This window comes from Furipterus horrens, unplaced genomic scaffold, assembly GCF_987537825.1.
Source record: "Furipterus horrens unplaced genomic scaffold, mFurHor1.1.pri manual_scaffold_9, whole genome shotgun sequence".
Classification (NCBI taxonomy): Eukaryota; Metazoa; Chordata; class Mammalia; order Chiroptera; family Furipteridae; genus Furipterus; species Furipterus horrens.
Genome location: NW_028327179.1, coordinates 11,297,921 through 11,325,909, shown reverse-complemented (window position 1 = coordinate 11,325,909; position 27,989 = coordinate 11,297,921). Strand labels below are relative to the sequence as shown.

At 44.1% G+C, this 27,989-nt stretch overlaps 1 protein-coding gene and 1 long non-coding RNA gene across 2 annotated transcripts in view; one reads left to right on the top strand and one right to left on the bottom strand.

Moving 5' to 3' along the window:
- Positions 1–21,188, bottom strand: part of JAZF1 (JAZF zinc finger 1) — a 318,390-nt gene extending 297,202 nt beyond the window's left edge. Inside the window, exon 1 of the mRNA XM_090287075.1 lies at positions 20,988–21,188. Within this exon, the coding sequence (XP_090143201.1) occupies positions 20,988–21,102 (115 nt within the window). The 5' untranslated portion in view covers positions 21,103–21,188. The remainder of the gene's footprint in view (positions 1–20,987) is intronic.
- On the top strand, positions 20,903–26,644 carry LOC150001276 (uncharacterized). The gene is made up of 2 exons (XR_016513003.1): positions 20,903–21,064; positions 26,128–26,644. It is a non-coding gene; the product is annotated as an uncharacterized LOC150001276 (long non-coding RNA).
- Positions 26,645–27,989: the final 1,345 nt, after the last annotated feature.

The window sequence follows — 27,989 nt, the reverse complement described above, 5'->3', positions numbered from 1 at the left end:
TGTTGGAACGGGAAGCTGGGAAGCAGAGTGGTCTGCTGCAATTGACATTTTCGAAAGATTACTCTTGCTGCTGCAGAGGACAAGCTTTAGTGGGTCAGGACTGACGTGAGGCAGGGAGGCCAGTTAGGAGGTTGTAACATCAAATGATGGTAGCTGGAGAGTCTCGGTTGTCAGCTCCTCACAGGTTGCCGTGAGAACCCATCAGCTACACTTAATGAACCTCAGCCTTCCCAGCATATATATAACCTATTACACTGCATATTGCATAAAAACGGAGAGTCCAGAGTCCCAGAGTTCACTCCGAACGCTTGAAACAATTTTTAAATTTTTTCACCCAAAGCGCTGACACTCTTCATACACAAAAACATCACTAGAAAATGAAGTGTTCTGAATTTAAAAGCATCAACAGCAATAACTTCTCTTTGATTAGAGTGTGATCTTTTAAAAGCAGCTACTTCAGTAGCTGCTTAACAGAATGACAGTGGGGGTGCTGCCTCTAAGGTGGTGAAAAGTGCAGCTGCAGAATCTCATGGAGAATCTCGCTCGTTTCAGACACAAAGACAGACACGCATAAACAAATAGACAGTGTGTCTGTGGTATTAAAATTCCAATGCAGGGGGAAGAGGAAACAATATCTGAACTAGTTCCTGGGGAGGGGCAGAATGAATGAAAAAAGGCTGCAAGACTCAGACTTACATAAACACCCGATCGCAAACACAATATAGACCAAACTCGCACTGTTACCCTCTCCCCTCATCCTGCTTCACTTCTCACCACTACCTAACATGACACTGCTGCTGTTGTTTGTTCTGGGTGCCCCCTGTAGAGTGCAGGTCCATGGGAGCAGGGGCTTTGTTCGCCACTGTGTCCCCAGCACTCAGAACACTACAGGCACAGGACAGGCGAGGTTGATTGCGTAAAAGGATTAGACGTCCTCAAAGGATCCTTCTGCTGTCAAGTCCTATGATATTAAGATGCTCTAAAAGCATGGTTAACCGCCAAGGATCATTTCAGATCCATGCCAGGAGGCCATTTCTTGCATCTCAAGAGGTGACCCCTGCTTATGACCCCCAGGACCAGGGTCAGATGCGTTTTAGCAAGTCTTTTGTGTATTTAGCAAAGCAGCTCCCCAGTCAGGAACTTCAGTGTAACAGAACCTCATGTTGTATCAGATGCTAATGAAAAGATCCCAGGATGTCTGAACTTATTAACAAGATATGGGCCTTAAACGACTCACACTCAGCTTCTAATTGTCAAGACAGGTAGGGAATTATTTGGGAGCTTTTCCTGGAGAAGAAAAGGTCTTGAGCTGTCTGTACACAGCAACAGGCATAGAACCGCAGCATTTTTAGACCTGGGAGAAACCTCAGAAATCATCCATTCCTGCAGCGGAGGGCAGCTCTGGATCTCACAGTCCAAGTCTGAGTTCTGGCTACTTTCTAAAGAGTGACAAGGAGCATGCTAAATATTTGACCGCTCTGTGGCTCAGTTTCCTCACCTGTAAATTGGGAGTAATAATGGGTATATCTCATAGGTAAATTAATTCATGCAAAGCACTAAGAAAACACCAATAATACCTAGCACAGTGTAGGCATTCAACAAATATCAACCATTATCAGTACAACTGCCCTTTGGGTTTTTACTTTCTAAAACCTTGAACAAGCCTTTAATCTAAACGTTTACCCAAAAGCCCTATATGTAGAGGATATGAACTACTAGACAGTTCTACGAAAATCATAGAACTCCAAAAAGCAGTCCCGGGAAACCAATGACTAAGCCCAGTACACACACTGTACTATCCAAGAAACGGAGACTCAAGGTTGAAGTGCCCCGTCAAGGTCACCCTAGAACCCAGTCTCAACTACTGCCTCTTGAACTCTACGTCACCAGGCGCCTCCTCATTATCAAGGACGTATACAATGTGAGTGTTGATGGGACTTCACTGCTATCATACGAATGAGGGGTCATGGTGACAAACAGCGACTGGAATACACGAAGCGGTGCACTTGACCTTCATAGAGAAGCGCGCCAGTCACCACGACCCTTGATGCAAAGCAGAAAATCCCTCCATGATATCTCTAACACAGACTTATACAGCCTCTGCTTGAATTACTTCCAGAGCACCCATGGTTTTTCCTGATCACCTTTGCTGCTGACTCGCGGCAGAAGCTAGAATGAGAAGCAGGATGTGACTTAACTGGCCTTTGTTTTTCAGTAATTTCACCTTTCCCAGGACAGCATGATAAAGGCTTTGGAGTCATGCATGCCTGGCTGTATAATCTTGACGGGGTTACTCACCCTCCGTAAGACTCAGTGTCTTGACGTATAAAATGCGGCAATCACAGGACTTCCCCACAGCCCTCCTGAGAGGGTCAAACGACATATTGCATTCAATTGTGTTTAACAGTTCCTAGCACATAGTTGGAGCTCAATAAATAGTAAATCTTATTAATATTATTATAACCACCCACTCTTCCCTCATGAAATCACAGACCATACATTTTAGCTATTCAACAGAAAGGCAAAATTCTCAACAGCAGCCTTGTTGGTCCAGGTCAGGAACTTGCTAGCTGTCCCCTCTCCTCCACAGTAGAAGCATAGTCAGGCCCTGCTGGTGGCTACATGGGCCAGCACTGTTGCAGCTACATGTGGCCACACAATTCAGTTCCCACCAATGGAACAGGAATGGAGGTCATGGGCGGCTCATCACTTTAGCTTCAGGTAACAGCTAATAAGCTTAGGAATCAATGTATGGAAAAGCTATTGTTCCAGGAACTGAAGGTATGGTATGACCCACCTTGACTCCAGGAGACCATAAGCAGTCCCACCTTTGTGCCTGAGGAGGACAGCAAGCCAACAAGATGGCATCTGAGCCATTGGGCTCCAGGGAGAGATGATCACCACCCAGGGCACAGATAAAGACCACTGCCCAGGGCACAAGGACCACCACCCAGGACACAGATGAAAGAATGCTGCAGCTTTTATCTGATTCACTTTTCCCTGAACTCCAAACCCCTTAACTACACTTTTCCTTTCCTTATTTAAAAAAAAAAAAAAAAAAGTCCATTTATAATGGAATTTAAGATGGTCTGTTAGGGTACAAAACCAACCACCTTCTCAGATCGCCGACCATCTGAATCAAGCGCCCATAAAGATTCAGTCCCTGTCTCTGCTTAGTGGGTCTGGTAGGTGACAGGCAGCATGAACAGCAGCTTTTCCTGTTTCAGAAGTGACTGGTTACCCTTGAAAGCCTGGGCCATACATAACACATTGTATGTGCACTATTTTCTTTTCCCCCCAAGCTGAATACAAAGATTCATCTTCAGGGCAGGACCCCAGAAAACCCAGTTTTTACCATACAGAAGAGGAGTAGACTATGGAAGAGCAGAGAAATACAATGGAAGGCACCTGAAGCCCTGAACGACTGCATGGAGCCGAGTAGCCAGGCTACACCACCCTCCATCTCCTGCTCCGGATCCTTATGTGAAAGAAATTTACTTCCTGAACTTTTAATCTATGTAATGTTGGGCCTATTTGTTATACTAGCCCAGTCCATTATCCTAGAGTGACTACTCCTTAGGAGCAATGACTTAGTTGAAAATTCATAATATCTTTGCACAAGCTGATGGTTAAGATCATAGCCACAATCTGAGAGGCAACTCAAAGGACAGGCATTAAAAGAATATTAGCACAAAATATTCTTTAAATGCCCTTTCAATGTTGTAGACACATGTAAAAATTTGCCCAACTCATCTGATGTAACAGAGTTCTTCAGTCTTCGAGTGTGCAGAAAATATCTGATTAAAGGCAAAGCATCGAACTATTTTAAATCCTTTAAATTCCTTCAAGGTTTCGACAGTCTGTACTTCAGGCAAAATGGGAACTTGAAAAAAGAAAAACTAAATCTATTTTTAGGAGCAATCTAATCTGGTCCTTGGATCTAAAGGCTTTACGGTAGAGGATGCATGCCTGGTTATAATTCAGTGGGTACTGGTTAAGTCCCTAATGCAGAATGGAGACACAGAGATGAAACAGAGTCAAATCATGCCCCTTGGAGGCTCACATCTAATGAGAACAGAAATACTGAAATAACAATAATGGAATGCTGTTTTAGTACCTGTTATAATAGATAATAAAAGCATTTATCAAATGTTTAATGTGTGCCAGACACTATACTAGGGCTTTCCTCTTACTTAACCTTCATAGCAGTACAAAATATATCATATTCCTCATTTTGCAAATGAGATAATTATACTTTAGTAAGTTGCCCAAAGTCACAGAGCAGCCCAAGCAGAACCTGGAAAGCCCGACATCAGTGGCCGCTCCCTTGGCCACCAGAAAGTGTGATGTACAATGGGAAAATGGGGAAGAGGCTCCCTGGCAGGTCAGCTCTCCTTCCTTCTCTGTGACATTGGCTCAGAACTGGGGCAAAGAGAAGGGCACAAGATCCACCTGATGAGCACCCCGAAAGCTTTCCTGAAGCTCTCCGTGCTGGGAATGATCATCATCGGAAGGGTCCCCAACCTCCTCAGCCATGCCAAGCAGCTCAGGGACTTAGAAGACAAGCACAGAGCACTGGGTGATCCCACCTAAAGCCTTCGGATCCTTCCATAACCTCAGAATGGAAACCAGGGCATCCCTAACCAGAGAAGTAGTTCCCTATTCCCTGTGGCCAAGCTGAAACCATTCACCTGGTTTTAATTTCTTGAAGTCTCATTCATTCCTCACCGGGAAGGCCCAGTACATGCCTCCCAAGTTCTCTGGGAGGTTGTAGGGCCGTAAACCTCATGTTAACACAGTATTATAATCACTTGAGGGAAAGATTTTATATCTCTGCACTAAGTTTCAAGTTCTTTTGTTCTTCTATTTCTGATGAAAGCTGTCTGTGATCATGGATTACTGTTCACTCACATCTCTTCCCCTTTCCCTTAGGGAGGAATATACTTCCTTGCCCCATCAACTCTGTGCTTGGCCTTGTGATTTATTTCACCAAAGGGCCGTGATGGACGTGACATGGATAGAGGCCTTAAATGAGCTTCCACTTGCGCTCCGCCATGGTAGTGGTCCTCCATGAGAAAAGCAGGCCCCTAGTAGCTGCTGCCCGTTCAGCCTGGCCCTCCAAGTGGACACATGTCAGCTGATGTGTGCCCAACCCACAGCAGATCAGCTGACCAGCAGCCTGCAGCACAGCCACCCAGCTGAATCCAGCTTCCATTGGCCCCACGCAGGGCCCTTGCACACCAGAGAGCATAAGAGTAAGTGCTTCCCGTTGCAAGTCCCTGAGTTTTGGAATAGTTTGTTATGCTGCATTAGTGTGGCAGTAGCTGACTAATGTATCATTTTATATTGATCGGAAAGGCTAAATTACAGTAGAAAACACACGTATTTCTGAGTATCTCGCACTCTGATTTTCCTCTTGAATTTCATCAACTGCACTGCATCCTGTTACCCAAAACACACCATTCATTTCTCAATTACTTGAACAAAGAGACTGGCAGGTTAGAATAAAGAGAACGGACTCACATGCTCTCAATAAAAACAAAAGTTCAACTTGTCAGTGAAATGTTTACGCTAATCTCTCCCCCTAAGATGCAGATATAGAAGACAAACCAGTATTTATTTTTCAATCAATGAGTTATATAAAACACTACCTTTCAAAATTATAGAAAAGGTCCTGATGGTGAAATAATATGTTCAGGCTCATGGCCTATATCATCTCCCTCAGCAATTTGTCCTTCTGACAGTAAGTTTTAAGTTACTGGCTTCAAGACCATTCCCTCCTTCATCCTCTGCCAACACTCAGATCCACTATAGTCCATACAATATTTCACAAAGCTCCTGAAGAACATTTTTTTTTTAAATCTACAGGTCCCCAGAGTTTGTAAACTGTATCCGACATTATTTTTTTAATGCATCATAATTATCAGTAACGCTTATTTTCACTCCCACTCCAAAATAAAATGGCAAACACTACATGAATTATGTTAGTCAAATGCATTACGTTAGTCAAAAAATTGTATTTCAAGATATATTTCAAAATATAAACAGGGCTTTTAGAACTGAACAAAAAGCGAACTAGATCTGAAGACTTCCTAGAGGTCATCAGTGCTTCCCAGGTTTTCACGGGGCTTTGAAGGTGGGAATGGGGTCCTTCAGCTATTTGAATGTTACAAAAAGCATAGTGGAAACCACAGCCGTTATAAGGCTGCACCACATTCCACATCACCACCTGGGGCTGAAATTATTGCAACTCTGCGGTGACACTGGCTGACACACAGGTGCCGGCCCCTGACGACTGCTCCTAGCCCATCCCCCACCACACTCCTGCTCACTCCCTCTGTCCTGTTACACCAGCCTCCTTGCTGTTCCTCAAGTACACCAGACACTTCTGCTCAGGCCCTTTGTCCCTACTGGTCCCTCTGCCTGGAACAAACAGCCAAATGGCTCATTCATCCTCCTACTTCATTCAGGCCCCTTCCCGGTTGCCTCCCTGTCAAACAAGCCGTCCCCGACTACCTTATCTCAAACGGGCCTCTCAACCTGTATCTGCTGACTCACTATTTTCTCTACAGTGTTATGACTTTAAAATTATCTTATGTTTTTGTGTTTTGTCTGCTTCTCCCATAAGCATGGACTTTAATTGTGTAATTCACTCTTGGATCCCCAGCTCTCAGAGAGTGCCCACAAAGTTGGCACGCATAAATATTTACTTTTTAAGTTTAACAGTTTTAGATGTCACTGCATGGAAAAAAGAAAAGAAACAGAAAAGCAAAGCATTTAAGCACTTATTAAATCAGATTATTTGTTAGATGAGAATCTTTCAGGACACAGAATCCATGGGGAGGGGCCCTCAGTAATTAAGGAGTAGGAAACCATTTCTTACACAAGTCCAGCTAAGTCACGTAAGCCTGCACCAGCTTGTGTATGAAATCCTGACCTACTCTCGAAAGGGGAAAACCAGTGGCAATCTATTCTGCAGGACAGAAAACGATTTCAATCATTGTCAAATACCATTTAAGAATAAAGTATTTTAATATTCCTACAATCAGCAAACAACTCAACCTTTGTCACTCAAATTTCTCAAACAAGGCCTATCCTGGGACTTTCCTGTGAAGCTTCCAGCATCTGAGTATGTGATATTTCAAGGACTATTATTAAAGAGACGCACAGCCACTTAATGAAGAGGGAATGCCATTTTGTTAGAGTCCTTACAAGAGTAATGTTCTTAGGTTATTTTCATCAAAGCCCTACAAAGATGCTCGAATGAGTCACAATAAACCTTTACAAACAATACATACAAAATCATCTCCTGGTTTTCTATTGCTTAGTTACTACAGGAGGAATTATGTTTTTTGTGTACAGTTTAATAAACCTTTCTAGACTCTTAAAATGCCTTTTCTCCCAAATAGAAAATTCTACCTATCAAATATGGAAGTCATTTTTATAATCACATGATCCAACATCTCAAAAACCTAAATCTGGATAAATATCACTAAATTAAGGCTGGTATATTTTGAAACAGCAAGAATTTGTGTGTGGAATGTTTTAACAGCTCACGGCTTCCTACGACCACTCAGTATGGCTTATACAAACACAAACCAAAACTCTACCAGGGAAATCGAATTTCACCAAACATCTCAAAGTAAAAATGCTGAACAAAAGCCAAAATGTATGAGGTTATTTTGAGTCTGAACCTGAGGAATGTGGCCGTGGGAGCATCACTGTGGGTACCGAAAGATGGTACAATCACATCAGTATTAACACTTACGGGGTGCTTTCTAGTTGCCAGGCCCTTCACGTGCATGTTTTTACTTAATCCTTGTAAACATGCTCTGAGATAAATACTAACTGTCCTCATCTGACAGACGCTGAGGCCTACAGAAATTAAATGACTTTGGCCAGCAGGGTTCGAGACAGCGCCCCAACTCTATGGTAAGGCTTCCAGCACAGTGTCCAAGAAGGGAACTGTCTGGAGCTTTATCTTCCTCAGAATTCACCAGCGTTCCAACAGCTAACACACCAAATATATACACAGTATCTCGCTAAAGATATATACTGTTTATTGCTCCCACTTTAGAGATGAAGGAATGAGGCCCAGAGCTGGGCAGAAGGGGCAAAGCCAGGACTCCAAGGGAGGGAAGCCGGCTGCAGGACCCACAGCAGAACCTCCGCTGTCCTCTCAGCTCCTCCGGGCCAAGCTCTTGGCTCACCTGTGACTTACAATCACTGCAGCTTCTTCACTAGGGAACGAGCAAACTAGACTAGGTCATCTATAAGTTTCCTCCCAGTTTTTCAGTGACACGATGTTCAAACACCTGCAAAAGGTTTTTAGGGGTTTTTTTGGCTGGGTTTTTTTTTTTTGCCATGATGAAAACACTCAGGATAGAGTTTTTGAGGGATCCTGCTCCTCACCCCCACCCACCGCAAGGGAAAAGCAAATGATGATAATCTTAATACACTCTCAGGATTAAGGCTCATAGTTTAGCATTTGATATAAACAAAAAATTTTCAATCACAAAGTTTTCATATTAAAAAACAGTTAACTATTTCATAAACAGAAATGGAAAAAAATTTTAAACCCATAAATTACTATTCTTTCCATTATACCGCTATAGTTTGTATAGTTTCCTTGCTGGAAAGAAGGTCCTCAAAGTTTACATCTCAGCATTTATATGAACATCATTAAACACATGGCCTATCATTAATATCTGTTATTAAGTACAGTGATTAGGTGGAGTGGTTTTCTTGCACAATATTTTAAAACCACCTGTATTGGTTACAAACATTTAAAGATAGATTTCATAGACCACCATCTTATACCACACAAGAATAAATTTAAAATGAAGCGAAGAATTAAATGTTAGACCAGTCCTGGCTGGTGTGGCTCAATGGATTGAGCACTGGCCTGAGAACCAAAGGGTCACTGGTTTGTTTCCTAGTCAGGGCACATGCCTGGGTTGGGGGCCAGGTCCCCAGTTGGGGGCATGTGAGAGGCAACCAGTCAATGTATCTCTTACACATTGATGTTTCTCTCCCTTTCTTTCTCCCTCCCTTCTCATCTCTCTAAAAATAAATAAATAAAATCTTTAAAAAAAAATTAGAACAGAAACCATACAACTCCCAGAAGAAAACACAGGCAGCAAAATCTCAGACATTGCTTGTAGAAATTTTTTATTGGATATATCTCCCCAGGCAAGGGAAACAAAAGAAAAAATAAACAAATGGGACTACATCAAACTAAAAAGGTTTTGCACAGCAAAGGAAATCATCGACAAAATAAAAAGACAACCCACAGAATAGGAGAACATATTTGCTGATACACCTGATACAGAATTAATATCCAAAACTTATAAAGTACTTACAAAACTCAACATCAAAAACACAAACAACCCAATTAAAAAATTGGCAAAGGACCTGAATAGACACTGTCATCAAGAAATCAACAAAGAGTAAGTGCTGGCAAGGATGTGGAGAAAGGGGAACCAACCCTCGTGCACTGTTGGTGGGGATGCAGACTGGGGCAGCCACTGTGGAAAGCAGCATAGAGCTACCTCAAAAAATTTAAAATGGATCTGACTTTTGACCTAGTGATCCCAGTTCTGGGAATATATCTGAAGGAACCCAAAACACTAATTTGAAAGAACATAAGCACCCCTATCTTCATTACAGCGTTATTTACAATCACCAAGATACGGAAGCAGCCCAGGTGCCCATAGTAGATGAGTGGATAAAACAACTATGGGACATTTACACACTGGAATTCTACTCGGCCTTAAAAAGTAAGAAAATTTTACTATTTGCAACAGAATGGATAGACCTGGAGAACATTATGCTAAGTGAAATAAGCCACTCAGAGAAAGACAAATGCCATATGATTTTACTCCTATGGGGAATCTAATGAACAAACTGAACTAGCAAGCAAAACAGAGACAGACTCATAGATGGGGAGCAGACGACAGCTACCGGGCACACTGCAGGGGGCGGGGGTTGGGTGGGGAGGGATTGGGCAAAAAGGACTCATGGACATGAACAAGGGTGGTGATTGCTAAGGGGAGGAGGGTGTAAGGGGACTAAATGGTAATGAAAAAAATAGAGTAGAGATCAAAAATAAATAAATAAATTTTAAAGCTAGATTCCTCATAGAAATCTTACCTCCTAGCTTCTCTCTCTCAAATAATGACACTAACAAACAGATCTGACAGCCGAGGGCCTACACGCAACATGGCCACACCAGGCTGGAGGAGAGTAGCAGCTGCCTTTTAAGTGAAGCAAGGGCTTGCGATCTGCCAGTTCTCCCCGTTCCCAATGCCACTGAACTCGTTCACTTCCCTCGAACATTGTGTCCTGAGTGTGAGATCCTAGGCCACAGGGTCCCCATTTTGAGTATTTCTGTTCTACTACGCCCCTGAGATATCATCACACCTTCAAACCTGCTCTATATTAAACACGTGCCTTCTGTAAAACTAAAAACTACATCTATCTTAGGGAAATGCAAAAAGGGTCACACCTCTTTAAAAGTTGGATTTTTTAAAAAACTCTATAATCCTTACAATCCTTAATTTCATTAATGTAAAACAGTGGGTTCCCAACATGGCAAACACATTACAATCAACTGACCCTGACCACCCCAGATCAGTCATGTCATAAGCTCTGGGGGTGGAGCCCAGGCATCCTTAATTTTCCAGGTTCATCCAGGTCATTCTGATAGGAGACGCAAGTTGAAAACAACGAACATAAACTCTACTGACATATGGGGTGTGACTTATAAATCAGTAAGACTGATTTCTACAAGCCACAGATAAGAATAATTCTCATTACTTTATGTAAACACTTGCGATGCTATCATCTTTCCAGGTTTTGACAAAATAGTATTTCTTTATTCCAATGTCTTAAGTGAATTGCATGTACAACTTAACATCTCTTGACCAAATAGTTTGTTTGCTGTTTGCAAATTTTAATAGCAGATATTTTGTATGGGCCCCTGGAAGTGATGAAGCCCATCTATAAAAGGGAGTTTCCAACTTGCAAGAAACATTGAGAAACAGTTTAAATTACACACTGTCAACCACTAGGTTACGTTGGTGCCAAACTCCAGATGCCTAGTGACAGAAAGACCCTATGAAAAGACTCACAGGGTAAAGATCTACAACCTGAACTATCTATAGATTACCTGCGGCCTATGAAACACCTTGCTGATTCCTGAAGGGGAATTTTAGTCGACCATCCACCAGCCTGTCTTCTCCCCTGAGGAAAGGAGAGACCTAGGAAAGTCAACCTGGAATTTCTGAAGTGAAGGCTTTCTGTAACATGGACTTAGCTTGAGTTTATGAAGAAACTTTAAAAATCTCATTTCCTTCATTTGATGTTTGATACCTGAGGAAGTCTGGGCATAATTTTATGCTTATTTATGCTTATTAACATGCTGCTCAGTTTACTTAACAGTAAGCTGTACAAATCTGTCTCCACAGATTCTCCTGCTTTTGCCATTACTTATAGAATTACACCATGGACCGAGAATCGGGCAGCCAAACTATCCTTCGAGACTTTCACTGAACGAGTTAGGTAAGAGAAAGGGGCGCTTCAATTTTAAGCCCAGATGTGCTCCGGCACCAGCTGTTTCAGGTCTGGTGAGGGCGCAATGTGACCTGAAGTGGGCTCTCACTGTGAAAGCTGCCAGGGAGGGCTCTAAACACCTGCTGACAGCAACCAGGGTTTTGGCCCTTAATTCCCAACATTTATACCTGGGTCCTATTAGGTATCATTGACCCAAACACATTGTAAAAATAATGTACACGAACATCATGCCATTATTTTAATTTTGAAAATCTAAGTAAAAGAGAAGTTTGTAAGTGTGTATAGTGTTATGTATTATGTTTGCCTGGAGTCCCCCAACCCCAATAAATATCACTGAAAAAGTGAAAACTGGTTAGCACCTTCAGACAGTTCGGTAATTATAACCATTTCAGAACTGCCAAATTATTGTCTTCATTGTTGTTATTGTGATAATGGGATGGTCGTGCACCCTCCAAGCCTACATTTTATATATATTTGTGTTTATATATGTGTGTATGCGTGTGTATACACAATCATATCAAATGAGCAAGACACTTAAAACACAGAATTCTCATTAAAAAATGGTGCATTTATAAATGTATATTTGTCTTATTGTGTATATTCCTAACAGAAGAAACTTTCATATTAACTATACTTAGTTAAGACTTACACCTCTCCTTACAATTCTACATATCTAAAAAGTAGAATTTTCCAGACTAGCTTCTGGCTCCACACAATTAAAACCAATTCCTATTGGCAGATGTCATAGCACACATTCATGCTGCACAGCTATCTCTGACCCTCCCCCTACGTGTAAGGACCCCAGGTGAGCTGGCCCAGTGTGTGGTGTTCCTGGGAAGCGATTCCCACATTAGGATGGCTAGGAACGACTTACCTAGACACAGAGAGGACTGTGAGCTGTATAAATACATCCCACTACATAAACCCAAACTAAAGGTGTTCCCCAAGTTACTTCCCCTTAAGTGTATCTCAAAAATATTCTCAACTCCAATGTCACTGAACTCAAAGAGAAATGTTACAGAGGGGGAAGTCAGAGTGGGAAAAGAACACATTAACCAGTTGCTATTAATCTTACTTTCTTTTTATTTACTTATTTTTAGAGAGAGGAGTAAGGAGGGAGAAAAGAGAGGGAGAGAAACATCGTTTGCCTCTCATATGCACCCTACTGGGGACTGAACCCACAACCTAGGCATGCGTCCTAATGGGGAAATGAATCTGCAACCTTTCGCTTTGCAAGACAATGCCCAACCGATTGAGCCACACTGGTCAGGGCTAATCTTATTTTTTCAAACCTGACAAGCTATGACTTTATGAACGCATAGCTGTGTGCACTGATAGGGCTCCTCCAGCATCTTGGAAAGGGCTGGGTGGACACTAGCAAATGTATTAAAAAATGGTAGAACATATATTATACAAGTGAGGAGCCCTGGGGTTTGAGCTTCATTAGCTTCACAATAAATCTGCCTCTACGGTTTCTATTATTATTCATCATTCATCTGAGTCTGTACATGTCTGGTCTCTCCAAATAAATTTCAATTCTTTGGCGACAGGAAGTACTGTCTTAAATATCAGCATATAGGAAATACAGTACTGAAAAATGTGTGTGGTAGTCTTCACTATCCATACTGATCTTGAGAGACAGAGAATGTATGTACAATAAAAATGTATGTTTGTATCATATACATATATACATAAACGTGTATTTTGTGTACACATATATACATATGGTATATATACATGTCTACACACATACACGTATTATTTATAATGCATTATTTTATATATGTATATGTATTAGTTTTACTTATAAATATATTTGTAAATAAATATGCCTTTATCTATGCATTACGTGTATTATAGTGTGTATATATCAAGTATATACACACACATATATTATATACATAGATATAGATATGTATATAACATATACATATATACATATCTATGTATATAATACCAAAGGAACAGTGAGTCTTTCCACACTAATAGCATGGTGTCCCTGTTGTTAGGTCTATCTCCGGAGAAAGTCACCATTATAGCCCCGCCAGCAGACAGTGAACAGGGCTTCCTTTAGGAGGCCAGTGGGTGAGCCAGGCAAGGGCCCCTCTGCCATGATGCTGGTGCTGAACAGAGTCTGTAGTTAACGCCTCAAGAAGAGTCACTCTGACTCCTGCCGAAGTGGAGAGAGTGTTATTGGGCAGACTTCATCCTTAAAGGGTAGATATCCATTAGTCTGGTCGCTGCTTGCAGCTGGCCTTAAAAAAAAAAAAAAGAAGTGAAAACTGCCCTGGCAGGTGTGGCTCAGTTGGTTGGAGCATCCATCGTCCCGTAAGTGAAAGGCTGCAGGTTCGATTCCCCGTCAGGGCACACACCTAGGTTGGGGGTTCGATCCTTGACCCCTGGTGCGGGTACATACACGCCCCATAGAGGAGCATTTGGGAGGCAACCAACCGATGCTTCTCTCTGGCGTTGATGTTTCTCTCTCTCCCTTCCTCTCTATCTATACGCAATGAAAAAAAATGTCCTTAGGTGAGAATTTTTTTAAAAAGGTGAAAACTAATGCAACCTTCCAGTGCTTTCTGAAACAGAAAACATAATTCTCTTTAAATTGGTTTATACTATTAAATGAAAGACATTTTTTTAAATAAACACATAAATTTCTGACATTTGCTGTTTCCAGTTTTCAGATTCTAAATAAATATTTGCTATTCAACACTTTAGCCCATTCAATATGAAACAAATCTACTGCTTCATCATGAAACAAAATGTTTTATCTGCAACCCAGCAGTACTTATGATAAGTCTGCACCATCGAGATCCGAGGTCAGGGGTAAGGACAGGGCAGGGAGAGAAATACAAACACATGTAGGATATGGTTCTGTCCTCAAAGCAAAAGCTGGAAAAAAGGGAGGATTTTTAAGGGGGGGGGGGGGGCGACAGTATTGTGTCCTCTCATAGATCAGTCTGAAACAGAAGGCCTGTGGCTTCCAAACTGTCCTAGGAAAGCTGCTCTCATCGAGTGTCACCAGCCTGCTCCAGCCTTGAGTTTTCTTCACAGGAAGAATCGATCAACAGGAAGAATCGGGTTTTCTAAAAACAGCATTCAGTTTGCATTTCTAGAATTGTCAAAATGGGAAATGTCTCCAACAAATATGTATGTACTCTAAAGGAAACCATTTCCCAAAGAATACGGAAGGCTTCTGTCAACCCAGTCAGTTGCCAAGAAGCAAGGTTTCTCCGTCTGTACATTTCAGTCACATATCAGAAAACAGGTACGGTAAAGGAAAACAGTCAGAAGCTTGTGAAACTTATGAGACAGGATGTTCACCAGCAATGTTTCAAAAGGGTGAGTGGACTGTTTACAGGTAAGAAGTGAGCAAAAGGAAAAACTACGGAAGACGGTGTTTTGGGAAATGTCATGAAGCTTTAGATTGGGGCTCCCCTCACCAGTGTGTGTGTGTGGGGTGTGTACACATGTGTATACATGCATGCACACACAGACGGACTTAAAACTTCCACTGAGTCTGTACCTGGGACCTCCTTGTGAAACATGGGAGGGAGAAGGAGGGCATCTTGCTGCCAAGCCACAGGGTGCAGGCAGAGAGCAGGGCAGGCAGCAACAAGCCTTTCATTCATTCATTTTTTTCACTCACTCATTCCTTCTCCCCACAGGAAATGCTCTCGTGGGATTGTGTGCACAAGACCAGGGCACAGTGCTTCTTTTTAGTCCTGGTTTTTTTTTTTTCAAATAAACACAGGCCACAGAAAAGGCCACGCTGGAAGCCACCGGCCTTGACACCGCTTTCCAGTCCACAGTGGTGAAAGTCTTTGCCAGCATCTAAAGTACCTCGGGCCACAGAGAAGAGAAAGCAGTCAGAGGCTGCAACCTCAACACTGGACTCTTGAAGGGTCGCCTGTTCACTATCCTCAGTCTTTCTTGGGAGGGGCCCGATGATGGGTCTGCTAGTTGTAAAATGCCCCAAACAGCATCACAAGTAGGTAGACACAACCCACACTCCATTAACTTTTTTTTTTAAGTATATTTTATTAATTATGCTATTACAGTTGTCCCAATTTTTTTCCCTTTGCTCCCCTCCGCCCAGTATCGCCCTTCCCTCCAGCAATCTCTCCCCCCTTAGTTCATGTCCATGGGTCATGCATGCAAGTCCTTAAGCACCTATTAACTTCTAATGTAGTGTTTCACAGATGGATCCCAAACATACTTATTTAGTAAATATACAAAATGGTGAAAAATTGGATTTTGATAATTTAATATTGTAGATGAGAACTTTACGCTTACTGGCTCACTTTATTTTCATCAGCCCCAGGCCCCCCGCCCCCATGGGGTGCTGTTATTATCCTCAGGAAACTGAGGCACAGTGTAGTTAAGCCGTTTGTCCACAGTCAGACAAGCCGGGTTCATTAGGCTGCCTCTCAGGTGACCCTCATCTCAAGAGTTCAGTTACGTTTCGAAGGAGAAAACACAGACCCATTGTGCTTGGAGGGGGAGTAGAGATGGTACCGCCTAGTTCTTCACCTATTTGGCAACGTGGCACAGGCTCAGCTCTGCGTATCTGTCTGAAATTCAAATTCCACCTCACACTTACCACAGACATGGAAACCTTCTGTGCCTCAGTGTGCTCACCTATAAAGTAGAGAGAATGAAGGCCCAGTACGGATCGTACACCCACCAATTTACTATACTCTGGGGCTTCTCTGAGAAGATAATGTAAATGTTTACTGAACTACCACTGCAGCCAAATCTACATTATTGATGGTTAACTACCTTATTTTGCTTTCGAGAGACTTTACCTTTATTAAATTAGATGGTTTACAAATCTATCCTATGAAATGAAGCAGCATGGATTTATTACCTGGGTTTTGGAGATGAAGAAACTAATAAGTAGAGACTCACAAGAAACGTGCTGATGTTCAGGGTTAATAACCACCGAGTCATAGCTACTGCAAGCCACTATTAGTCAGTAATGCTCTGTCTCCTAAGAGGGCCCCCACAGGGAAAGCTGAGTCAACAACAGCATAGCTGAGGCTCCTAACATCTGTGCAAAATTCCAAATGACCTGCTCGTTTGGTACCATCAAAGGAAGAACTGAGTTGGGTTGGATTCTGTGTTTCAGTTTAAGGAGTATGGCCTGCCCCAGGGCCTTTGCACTGTCTGTTCCCTCTGCCTAGAACTCAATGTTCCCTGCACATCCTTATGGCTAACTCACTTCTGTCAAAGTTTCTACTCACCTATCAGCTTCTTAGTGAGTCCTATCCAGATCAACCAATCAAACATTCCAATACTTCCTCCTCCCAATCCACCTTAGCCTGCTCTAATCTTTCCCTTTTCCATACCACCTTCCAGCATATTATATAACTCACTTCTTAAGTTGATCGTTGTCCGTCTTCCACCACTAGAACATTTTGTTTGTTCACCAAAAAATACCAAATGCCTAGAACTGTGCCTAGTGCAAAACAGGTGCTCAATATATATTATTACACAAGTAAATTCAAAATACATAGGCACTTTTACAAATGCACCAAATCTGGTAAGAATGATTAACCAGTTGTCTCTCCGAGATCAAAAGCCAAAGATTTCACAGCACTGCGATGCATCGGATGGTGGGAGGAGCAGGCATTTCATGAGTCTGTGGCATGACCTTCAACGCTAAATTTAGTGCTCTTGCTGATTCGAATTCCTAGTTACCAGTTTAACTTTACCTATCTGGGATGTGCGCGTAAAGAATGTTTTTCACAAACCGAAGTATTTACTCACAGGTAAGAAGCACACAAACCCTGATCAACTTTTCCCTTCTCCAGGAAACCGAGCCAGGCTATGAATAAATCGACAGTGAGGCTGATGGAGAAACACTTCCGTTACAGGGTTGTGGGATTTCTAGGCAATTTCAGTTGGGGAAGGGTTTTAGCTGGATTACTCGCGCTGTACCGAGACAGGTGTTCCAGTACTAGGGCAGTGCTGACACACGTGGAAGAAAACAGGAACACAGGTGCAGCATTCTTCCAAGAGGAAGGAAGATACATACCTAACACAGAGCATGGGGAAAATCACACTTCCTTTGGCCCTACAGCCCAGAATCCTTGTTTCTTATGGGTACAGGAAAATAATTAAAAACAAGAGCTAAGTGTACATGTGCATGATAATAGGGACAGCTATACTCAACTTAATGCACTTAACCTGTACTAAACAATACAATTTTAATGACCTTTGGGCCTTGTATATTTTATAAAGGTCTGAAAAATCTGTCAAGCAAGGAGCACTCCATACTCCCATAAACTTCCATTTCATTGCTGCTTAAGGATTTCGACTAGTGGTTAAAAGGTAATGACTCAAAAAGGTCTCCAGGACAGAAATAGCACCTAAGCATATCTCTAATACTCTTATGATGCTAAATAACAAGCTCCTTGAAAAAGATTACAGATAATAATAACATATATCTCTTAGTCATCTTTTCATGCATCCTTCTAATGTGGCCACTGGATAACATGGACCTGAAATCAGTAAGTCAGTCATTATAAACAACTGTCTCCAAAAATGTAAGACTGAACCACACACAATACAGCTTTTAACAATAAAACTGTCACTAAATGCTTTGTCTGATATATTTTCAGTCATGTCTATTTATCAAAGGTGTATTTATATGACACTTTATTAATCAGGTTTTTTTATTCTTCTTGAATCAGGTTGTTTTTCTTATTTCTCTCTGCATATGGAGCTGGTGTATGAAAATAAAGGGCCTCTCCTCAGTTGAGGAATAATTTAATATGATCTCTTAACCCTGGTAATTTCAACTGTTTGTTCATTTTAACATTTACTTTCCATAAAGTTTGCCAGTTTCAAAGTAATCCCAAAATATAGGCTAACAGTTTGCCTAAGTCATAGCTATTGTTATAAACTTAATATTTTCTTTTAAGATTTTATTTATTTTCAGAGAGAAGGGAAAGGAGGGAGAAAGAGAAACAGCAATTGGCTGCCTCTCTTATGTCCCCAACCAGGGACCCGGCCTGCAAAACAGGCATGTGCCCTGACCAGGAATCGAACTGGCAACCTTTCGGTCCCCGGGCTGGTGCCACACCAGCCTCAATAGTTTCACTAAGAAAAGAACACTAGCCCTTTTGGGGTGATCATTACTTAAAGTCGAGTTTAAGAAAATTTATGGAACCCTTAAACCTCTTTAAAGATGTTTGCACAATACTAAAGACAATTTCTGCAAACTTATAAAGCTCTTGTGATTCACCAACAATTAGTTTTGTCCTCTGATTACAAACTGAATCCTCAAGAATATCTGTCTGTAACAATTTTAATAAATATAATTTATATTTTATTTTAACCAGCTAGTTCAAGTAGGCAGGCGATGTGGAAAAATCACCTTACATTAGTTTACTCTGAAATAACTGTTACCCAGAGTGAATGAGATACAGTGACAGTCCTCCTTAGCTCAGAAAACATTATTTATACATTTATATAATATGTATTTGTCTATTTATATTCATTATTTTCTATCTGTTATTTAAAGTAAAGGAACTCGAACAAAATTTCTATTGGAGCTTTGCATTATTGGAGTTTTAGTGTTATTTTAAACTACCCATCAAGAAAAATCTGATTTATCTTTTAAGCACCTTCACTTATGACTATTCATTCCTGAAATGAATCAGCAAATTTGTTAACTCCATTAGACTCCTGCTTGTAAGACAACCAAAACTTGCCCGGCTCTTCTGTTACCCCTTTATATTCGAGGAAAGGACAGAAGCTATTAAACGGGTGTTTTAAAAGTTTGTACATTTCAAAACCTGATCAATTACTCATCGGGATGATCCTTTGAAAGGCATTCTGCAGACATTTTCAATGACTTTTTTTCTCATTCCGGTTGCCCATCACGTCCCATTCTAAACTAGCGTTCAACGCTTAACAAGCACCCACTGTGTGCGAAGAGAAAGCATTTCACTAAGCAAAGGAGCAGAACGCTCGGCCTCATGTTATTAGTGCATAAATACCCAGCAGCCGTGATTTCTTCGCTCAACTTTGTAGAAACGTGAGCGGCATCCACACGGCTGAATCCATACCATTCACCTGGAAATGCCTTGTGGGCAATTTACAGGTTCTCTGGATTAGACAGCCCTGCTGGAGCATCACGTCACCTTCCAACCTGCACAGGGCAACCCGTCGGCGCCGGCCACACCTTCCGCAGGTGGCTAGGTCGCCAGAGCCAGGTGAACCCGACCCACTACCCCTCGCAGAAGCCCCGGGTAGGATTGTGCAAATGTGTGCAAGGACTTCTGCGAATTAAGGGACTTGTTGAAAGGCCCCGGGGTCCCGGGCAAGAAGGGAAAGCAGCCGCCCCGCGAGGCGCCCCCTCCCCAGCGGTCCCCACGCCCAGGGCACTGCGCAGGCCGCCGCCGCCGATCCCGGGCGCAGCCGGCGCACCTCGGGCCTAGCACCATTTTGAAAAGCAAATCGCAGAGCCCGGGAGCATTTAAACGCCCGGCTGCGGGCCCCAGGGGACAGCTCTCCCGCGGCCGCGGCCGCAGGGGCCTCCTGGGCAGCCCGGCCTCGGGGCGCTGGGCGCGGCCCGCGGGTGCACTCGGGACCTCCGCCCGCAGCGCCCGGGCGTCCGCGCCAGGCCGGGCAGGGGCGGACGCCCGCGTCCCCCGGGCCAGCGTTCCCGACGCAGCCCGGGCAGAAGGCGAGCGCCCGGTCCTCAGCCGGCGGCCGCCGCCTCCGGCCCCCTCCCAACGCACCACACCTAGCAACCGGCGCTGACAGGACGCAGTGGCGGAGGCGGCGGGAGGAGGAAGCGGAATGGCTGCCGCGGTGGAGCCACCCCCGCCCCCCCGCTCCCACCTCCCAGCCGCTGCAGCCGCCGCCGAGCCCTGACAGCTCGAGCCCGGGCGGAAGCGGCGGGCGGCGTGCGGCGCCCGCCCCCCGCACCCCCGGCGCCTCAGGCCGCCCCGACCACCCCGGCCAACTAACTCTTCGCCCCTGCCCGGCGCCCCCCGCCCGCCCGCCCGCCCGGTCCGGCAGCCGTACGCCCGGCCCCGCCGCCGCATCTCCCCGCCGCCGGGTCCTCCCTCCCGCCGAGGGGCGCCCCCCATCCCGCCCCGCTCCCACCACTTCGCAGCCGGCGCGCACGCCCCTCGGAGCCCCCCGGCCCACCGGCCCGCGCGTCCTCGGCACCTCGGGGCGCCCTGCCCCACCCCCACCCCGCTCCCCGCCCCCCGCCCCTCCGGCACCTCGCGCCACCGCATCCCGCCACCCCCACGCCCCGGGCTCGCACACACCCTCCCCGCCCCGCCGCCGCCCGCCTCCCTCCTGGCCACCCCTGGCCATCCTGGGGTTCTCTCCTGGGCAGGACTTTTCTCGCGGCGGGCACCCCCGCCCACCCCCGGGCCATTTACCGATGTGGTTGTCCTCGATGTGCTCGATGAGGTCGGCCAGGGTGGGGAAGTGGAGTCCGCAGCCCCCGAAGCGGCAGGTATTGGAGAAGAAGGAGGCGGCGGCGATGCCTGTCATGGTGCTACATCGAGAGCCCCCCTGGTGTCGACTCTGCGAGCGCCGGACGGGCGGGCGGAGGGAGCGAGGGAGGGCGGCAGGGTGGGGTGAGGGAGGAGGGGCTGGGGGAGGGGGAGAGAGGCGGGGGGAGGGGAGCCGAGACGACCGGACGGAGGGAGAGGGGGCGAGAGCGATGCGAGGAGAGCGAGGAGAGACCGGGAGGCTAAGGGGAGGTGGCGGCCGCGGCGGCGGCGGCGTCGGGAGCGGCGGGGGAGGGGGGGGGAGGCCGCCGCAGCTGGGAGGAGGGATCCGGGCGCGCGGCAACAGCTGTGCGGCCCCAACCTCGGCTCCCGGACCGAGGCCTCACCTGGAGCGCCTGCCACCAACTTTTATTTCACTGGGCCTGCTCTTCGCGGTTGGTAATACGTGCACTCTCTTTGGAGCCTCCTTGGTTATGTATATTACATTCTTGGTATATACGCATTCATTAATTACACATGCATCCAGCCTTGGGCACTCGGGGAGTTAGCCAGGCCCCTCTCAGGGACATTTGTTTGCATTTGGCCACCTGTCTAGGGGTGACACTGATATTCACAGGGGACCCACGAAAGGTAATTGTGTGCACCTTACTCTCTAAACCTTCTTTAAAAAAAAAAAAAAAGTTCATAGTCTCTGGAGGTTTGTACTAACTAATTGATTTTAATGAAGTTTCCCACTAGGCCAGAAGAAAATCTTAGCTTTATTTAAATTTCAAAATAGAGTGCTTGACTGTCAAGTGCATTTGCCTGTGTTTTACATATGTACCACGTTTGTTAGATTCACTGCTCCTTTTGTGAAAACAAAAACTAAAGTGATTTTATTTCCCCAGATTACAGCCCCCCACTGCCCCATCTCAGTTCTGGGAATTGACCCATCTATCTCCCTGGGAGAAAGCTGTCAGAGCGGAAAGAACAGAGCATTGGTTCAGGCTAAAAGGAGTGGGTACAGGGTCAAGGGACATATTTACTCTTCATTTTAAAGAGAAGGAATTCTCCAATCAATCAAGGTTGCACCATGCTATGAGCATTCCAACCATGACCTTGACCACTTAAGCACTTAAGGTGAAGTTGGTAGCTTCCCGGAAAACTAGCATTTTCCCAAGAATCAATTACCTCATTGTCCCCACCCGCACCCCAGTGGCACTCATATTTTTACCTAAGTGTGTGTTCTTCTATAGCATCTTCCCTAAGTGCCTAAGGAACTATCAGAGTTTATGATCCAAAGGTGCCTTTTTTAATTAATGCAGATTTATGGAATTTAGCATTTTTCCTGTGGACAAATTTCACTTACCCTCTGGTGCAGATACATAGAGAAATAGTATTTCCCTCTCCATAAACTATATTCATCTCTAGTTTTATTTCTAATAATAGGATTGTTAAGTTTTTCATTTGTGCATTTAAAGTAAAGACAGTGAAGTTTTACAGTCACAATGATTGGGTGTGATGAGTTCCCTCACCCATGACATTTCCTCTTCTTGCTAATTTCTTCTGCCTCCCAGCTCACTAGGTGACAAATTGTGCTGAGACGAGGGTTGGGTTGGGTGAGGTTGGGGCAGTTGTGTTGTTGAAGTTCAGTTTGGTGCCAAGAGTGGTTTCCTGGGCCCACTTGTGGGTGGGGGCAGGGCCTGGGTGGGCCTGCTAATGAGCCAAGGACCCGGTTGGCAGGAGACTGGAGCCAGGGCCAAACAAGGGTCTAAAGGGCAGGAGTTAGAATTCTAGGTCTTGGATTAGAATTTTGGCAGCTGTGCAGTGCACTCAGCTGCCCAGTTTGGGAAGGCCTTCGGCTGAGAGCAGACAGAATATCTGGCAGACGCACACCAAACTGAGTAACAGGACAGGGGAAGGCAATGCAAAAACCTCAGCCAAACAGGTGCCCGAAGAGCTTCCCTCTAGAGATGAGTGTTAGGCTATCCCATCGTGCAGACTAGGAAGAAGAAGTAGCAGCTCTGAAGAAGTAGCAGCTCTGTCCTAAGGAGGAAAGACTATCAATGGGGAATTAACTCCAGAGAAAGTGTGGAGAGGAACAGAGGTAGTTCGGGCAAGAGAGCTCAGAGACAGAAAGTGCCAGAAATGTGCAGGTGAAAGATTAAGGAAGTAAGGGACTGGGTGTCACTAATGCATCAGTCTCTACTACCTGCTATCAGTTTCAGTATTCCTAAAAGAAAACCTGATAGGTCAAATTTAATAAATAGATTTTTATGAATAATGAGCTCAAAGTAACTTAAAAATTGAATCAAGATTTTGGATTTTAAGATTTTTCCCCCTTTACTTCAGACAATTACTAATATTTTATAAAGACTCAGTTTGTTTTGCATGAAATAACCCACTCTACTAATTCTTCGTCTATGAACTGAAGCTCTGCTTATGTGACATTCTGGTAGTATATATATTTTTAATCTGCACACTCTAGAGCAGTAGTTCTCACCCTTCCTAATGCCGCAACCCTTTAATACAGTTCCTCATGTGGTGACCCCCCAACCATAAAATTATTTTTGTTGCTACTTCATAGCTAATCTTCATAACTAATTTTGCTACTGTTATGAATCGTAATGTAAATATCTGATATGCAGGATGTATTTTCATTGTTACAAATTGAACATAATTAAAGCATAGTGATTAATTACAAAAAGAATATGTAATTATATATGTGTTTTCCAATTGTCTTAGGCGACCCCTGTGAAAGGGTTGTTTGACCCCCAAAGGGGTCGCGACCCACAGGTTGAGAACTGCTGTAATAGAGGCATTTCTGGTCTTAATATTAGGTACATAATCATGGGTTTTTAGATCTGAAAGATTCTCTGGCCATCAGACCCACTGATTTTGTAGATGTGATAAGGATATGGTAAACTGAGGCCAGAAGCCTGGAGTGAGTTGTCCCTAGGCACACACAGTCAGTATTCTGTCTGTATTCATAGTGCATTCAATAAGACATCAATAAACAGTAAAAGGACAAAAATATAGTAATACAGGCAAACTTTTAAAAATCGTTTTACAATGGCATGCTTACCATCATGTACTAAAAATGTTCGTTTCAAGAGTGTTCCTTCAGATAATGTCAACACTAGGCTATAAAAACATAAAACAAACACTTCAACTTGTTATGTCCAAGAGAAAGTGATGGCTGATACACCTCTGTGCTAACAAAAAACCTTTGACTGCCTGATTTGAGTAGTAAAACTACTTCAGAAGAAAGGGACAGTGAGAGAACTGAGGAGTCAGAAGGATATGACAGTGGCTGTGGACTAGAAGCATTCCCTGGGCTTAAGACCCTTTCCATGAGAACCGTTTGTCCCCAGAGCACAGTGCCTCCCAGCGTGTTCGCCTAGACAAAGTGTGAACCCATAGTAGCCCCAGAGCTTGGTGCTCAGCATCACAAATGACATGGTATCCGACAGCAGTTTCCTGAAATCCATGGCCCTCACTCAAATTCTAGCTGCCAGGAAGGTGCAAATCCATTAGTCTAATGGAGCCCATTGAAGCCACCAAAGAGTTCTGCTTCATGCAGTTATCTGGCCTCTATACAGGATTCTGTTAACCTAGGGACACACTAATAATCAAAACCGTGTACTTCCTGTGCCCTACGTGGACATCTGTTAATACTACAGGAGGATGTGTGAACATTGGATTCTATTTTGAATTTAACTCTCCATATGGCCTTCAACTCTAGCCTTCTCAGGTTTTCTGGGTCATGCTGCAGGTCCCTCTTAAGGGACCTTTCAGGTCTCCTGGATGGAAACAGGATCTTAAGTGGCTGAGGCATTCCTTCTACCACCATCACTGAACCCAAGTCTTCTTCAGTTCATGCCAGTCTATGGCCATTTATAAGAAGGTCTGATACTCCATTTATAAGAAGCTCTTGAAGACTCAGGCTGCCACTTCTACCAACAGCAGCCTTGCCTCGATGGGATGTTTTCTTTAGGCCCCACCTTCTTCCAAGGAGGACAAAGTCTTTTCCAGATTTTCTTGTTTAATATTTATGCAAACAAGTCTTAAGTTCTTTGTATTGATTTTATCCCAGCTCAGAAATGAATCAGCTTTATCTGACCTTTGATGATTAATTCTCACTTTAGTCCTCAGTCTCATTCTGCCTAGAGTTAAGGGTTGGCTTTACAATCAGTAACAGGGTTTCTCTGTCCGATGCTACCCGTGACCAATCCTCATGGGTGTTCCCCACCTGACTGCTTCTGCCTTACTGGCTAGATACATAGTTATGGCATTGCATTTCCAGTTCCTTGCAGGATTTCTTCAGAACTGAATTAATGAAATACCCAGCTGAAGACTTCAGTTCTAACTGAGCAATCACAGGTCTACCCCCTTCTGCACTGTGCCACACTGCCACCTGGGTGATACCTCCAAACCCAAATCTGATGGGATATGGCCAGCCCAGCCTCGGGTTTAAATAAGGGCATAAGAAGAGCCAAGCCACCAGTATTTCATTATTTCCTTTAACATACCTTGGTTGAACACCTACGCAAGGCTACTGGTGTACAACTCCAGAAGGTGATATTTATATAGGCAACTGCATGGACAATGAGCTTGGGCTTTGTACAACCCTGCAGTCCTGATGCGTCGTGCAAGATACAAGGGATACAATTTGAATAAGATAGGTACAGTCTTTCGTCACATGAGGGAACAGCAAATGCTTTGCAAGGTCCTCCTGAATTGGTTCTCAGCCTGCCGGCGTGACTCAGGGGACTCCAGCTACTGGTCTTGTCCTCTTGGTTGCTCTGGTGTCATTACCCTCCTTCCCAGCTTGGGCTCCCTCAGGTGATAACTCTGGGTGCTGTTGGCTATAAAGGAGTCACTAAGGCACTAACACTTGAAAAAGAATGCACAGTCTTTCTGCCCAGAGATGTGTCCTCAGGCATTATTGATGCCCACCCAACAATGCCCAGTGTTGAAGACTTTCTATCTCTTCAAGGGCTAGTAGCACCTTTTTTTTTTTTTTTTTTTTGTACTAGCTTTTTGAGATTTCACCAGCTCCCACCATTACAATCTTCTCTTCTAGGACTCAGACAAGTGTCGATGGAAACTGCACTGAATGATCAAATTTGGGAACACTGCTCCCTGGTCTTACCTCCCCTGCTAGAATCCCTCAGCATCAACCTTCACCATCAGAATAAGCTTCCTACTCCATGATCATCACAACTGAATCTCTGGAGAAGCCTCCCAGCTTTACTTCCTGCAGTTCCCTCACATATCCTGACATTTCAAGACGGACCAAATTATTTTAGTTTTCCAGTTGCACTCAGATGCACAACCACCTTGCCTTTGCATGTGTTTTACAGCCTGCCTGAAACATTCTTCCCTTTTCCCCCTCTCCCCTCACCAAACACACTTTAGCAGCTCTGCCTGTCACCTCCTCCAGGAAGCCTTCCCTGCTGAGCTACATGCTATCATCTGTGTTTCAGCCAAACTCTTCTTGCATTAGAGCATGACTGTTGGCTGACTGATCCTTCTTTTCTAGACCAGTGGTTCCCAAACCTTTTTAATCAAGAATGCCATCAATAAAAATTTAAACCTGATCCCATGAATATTTTTTATCTTTATGAATAATATGAAGGCACTATTATTCAAATATATTATGTATATTATAAAATAAGTTAGCTACTTTCAGAAGATGAATTTTAAAAACCACAAGTGGAAGGTCTCACATCTTCGTCCCACACCCAGAATATTGTCTGACCTCCATCTTGGGGTGAATACATTATAGTTTGGAGGTCACTGATCCTAGCCTTCTTGAGAAAAGAGACTATTTTTCATTGTGCCTGCCTGCAGTGCTTGATAAAAATTGTATGGGGGTATAGCTCAGCATAGTGATAAGGCAATGCACTAAGATTTCAGTTTTCAATGCAGAAGCAATTTCTAACAATTTGTTACTGTTCTTCTCATATGTAGCATCAGTGAAAGAGGGTCTTCCATCATCTCTGAGTTTGGATAAATTACAATAGTTATACCATCCCATGACCACAGCCCAACCTTTAATGAGACCTCTTTTCAGGTCCAGCATAGTGTCACCGCACTGTGCCCCTAACAGGCATTTACAAAATGCTTGTCTCATTGGTTTTGATGGCATTAGTTTCCTCGTCGCTGCTGATGCAGACAAAGCCGTTCAACTGGATAGAGATAAGCTGAAAGGCATTCAGCCATGACATGAGATCTGACACTGGCTCTCCTTTCATTTGACTGACTAGGACACCTTTCCCTCTCGCAGATGTTCAAGTTCATTATGATGGCTATTTTCAATAACGTTCATTGAGTGCCTACAGTTGCATCAGGCATAGGACTAGATGTATTAACACATGACAGATCAGTTTTTAAACCTTCTGAGATAGATGGATGCATTATGCTCAAATTATGGATAAGGTAAAACAAGACCCAGGGAAATAAGGTAACTCACTGAGGTCCATAAACCGAATAAGTGTTAGAACTCAGGACTGCCTCACTCCAGGGTCCTTCTCTTAACGTAAGATCCCTACTTGAATTTGAGTATGACAGATCATTTTTCTTCTCTCCCCACTTTTAAAAAACTATTATTTTTTTAGAGGGAGGGGAGGGGAGAGAGAAAGATGGAGAGGAACACTGAGGAGAGAAACATCGATTGGTTGCCTCCCATATGCGCCCTGACCAGGGACCAAGCCCACACTTAGATAGGTGCCCTGACCCGGAATTGAGCCAGCAACCTTTTGCTTTGTGGGATGGCACCTAGCCAAGGAGTCACACTGGCCAGGGATTCTCTCCCCTTGAATGTGGGGGTAAAGTTGGGTTCTTGGCCAGTGGTAGGGCCATGCTCACATACCACACACACACTGAGGCTGAGGGACAAAAGCATCCTCAATCTCCAATGCACTTAGGACAGAGTACTGAGGG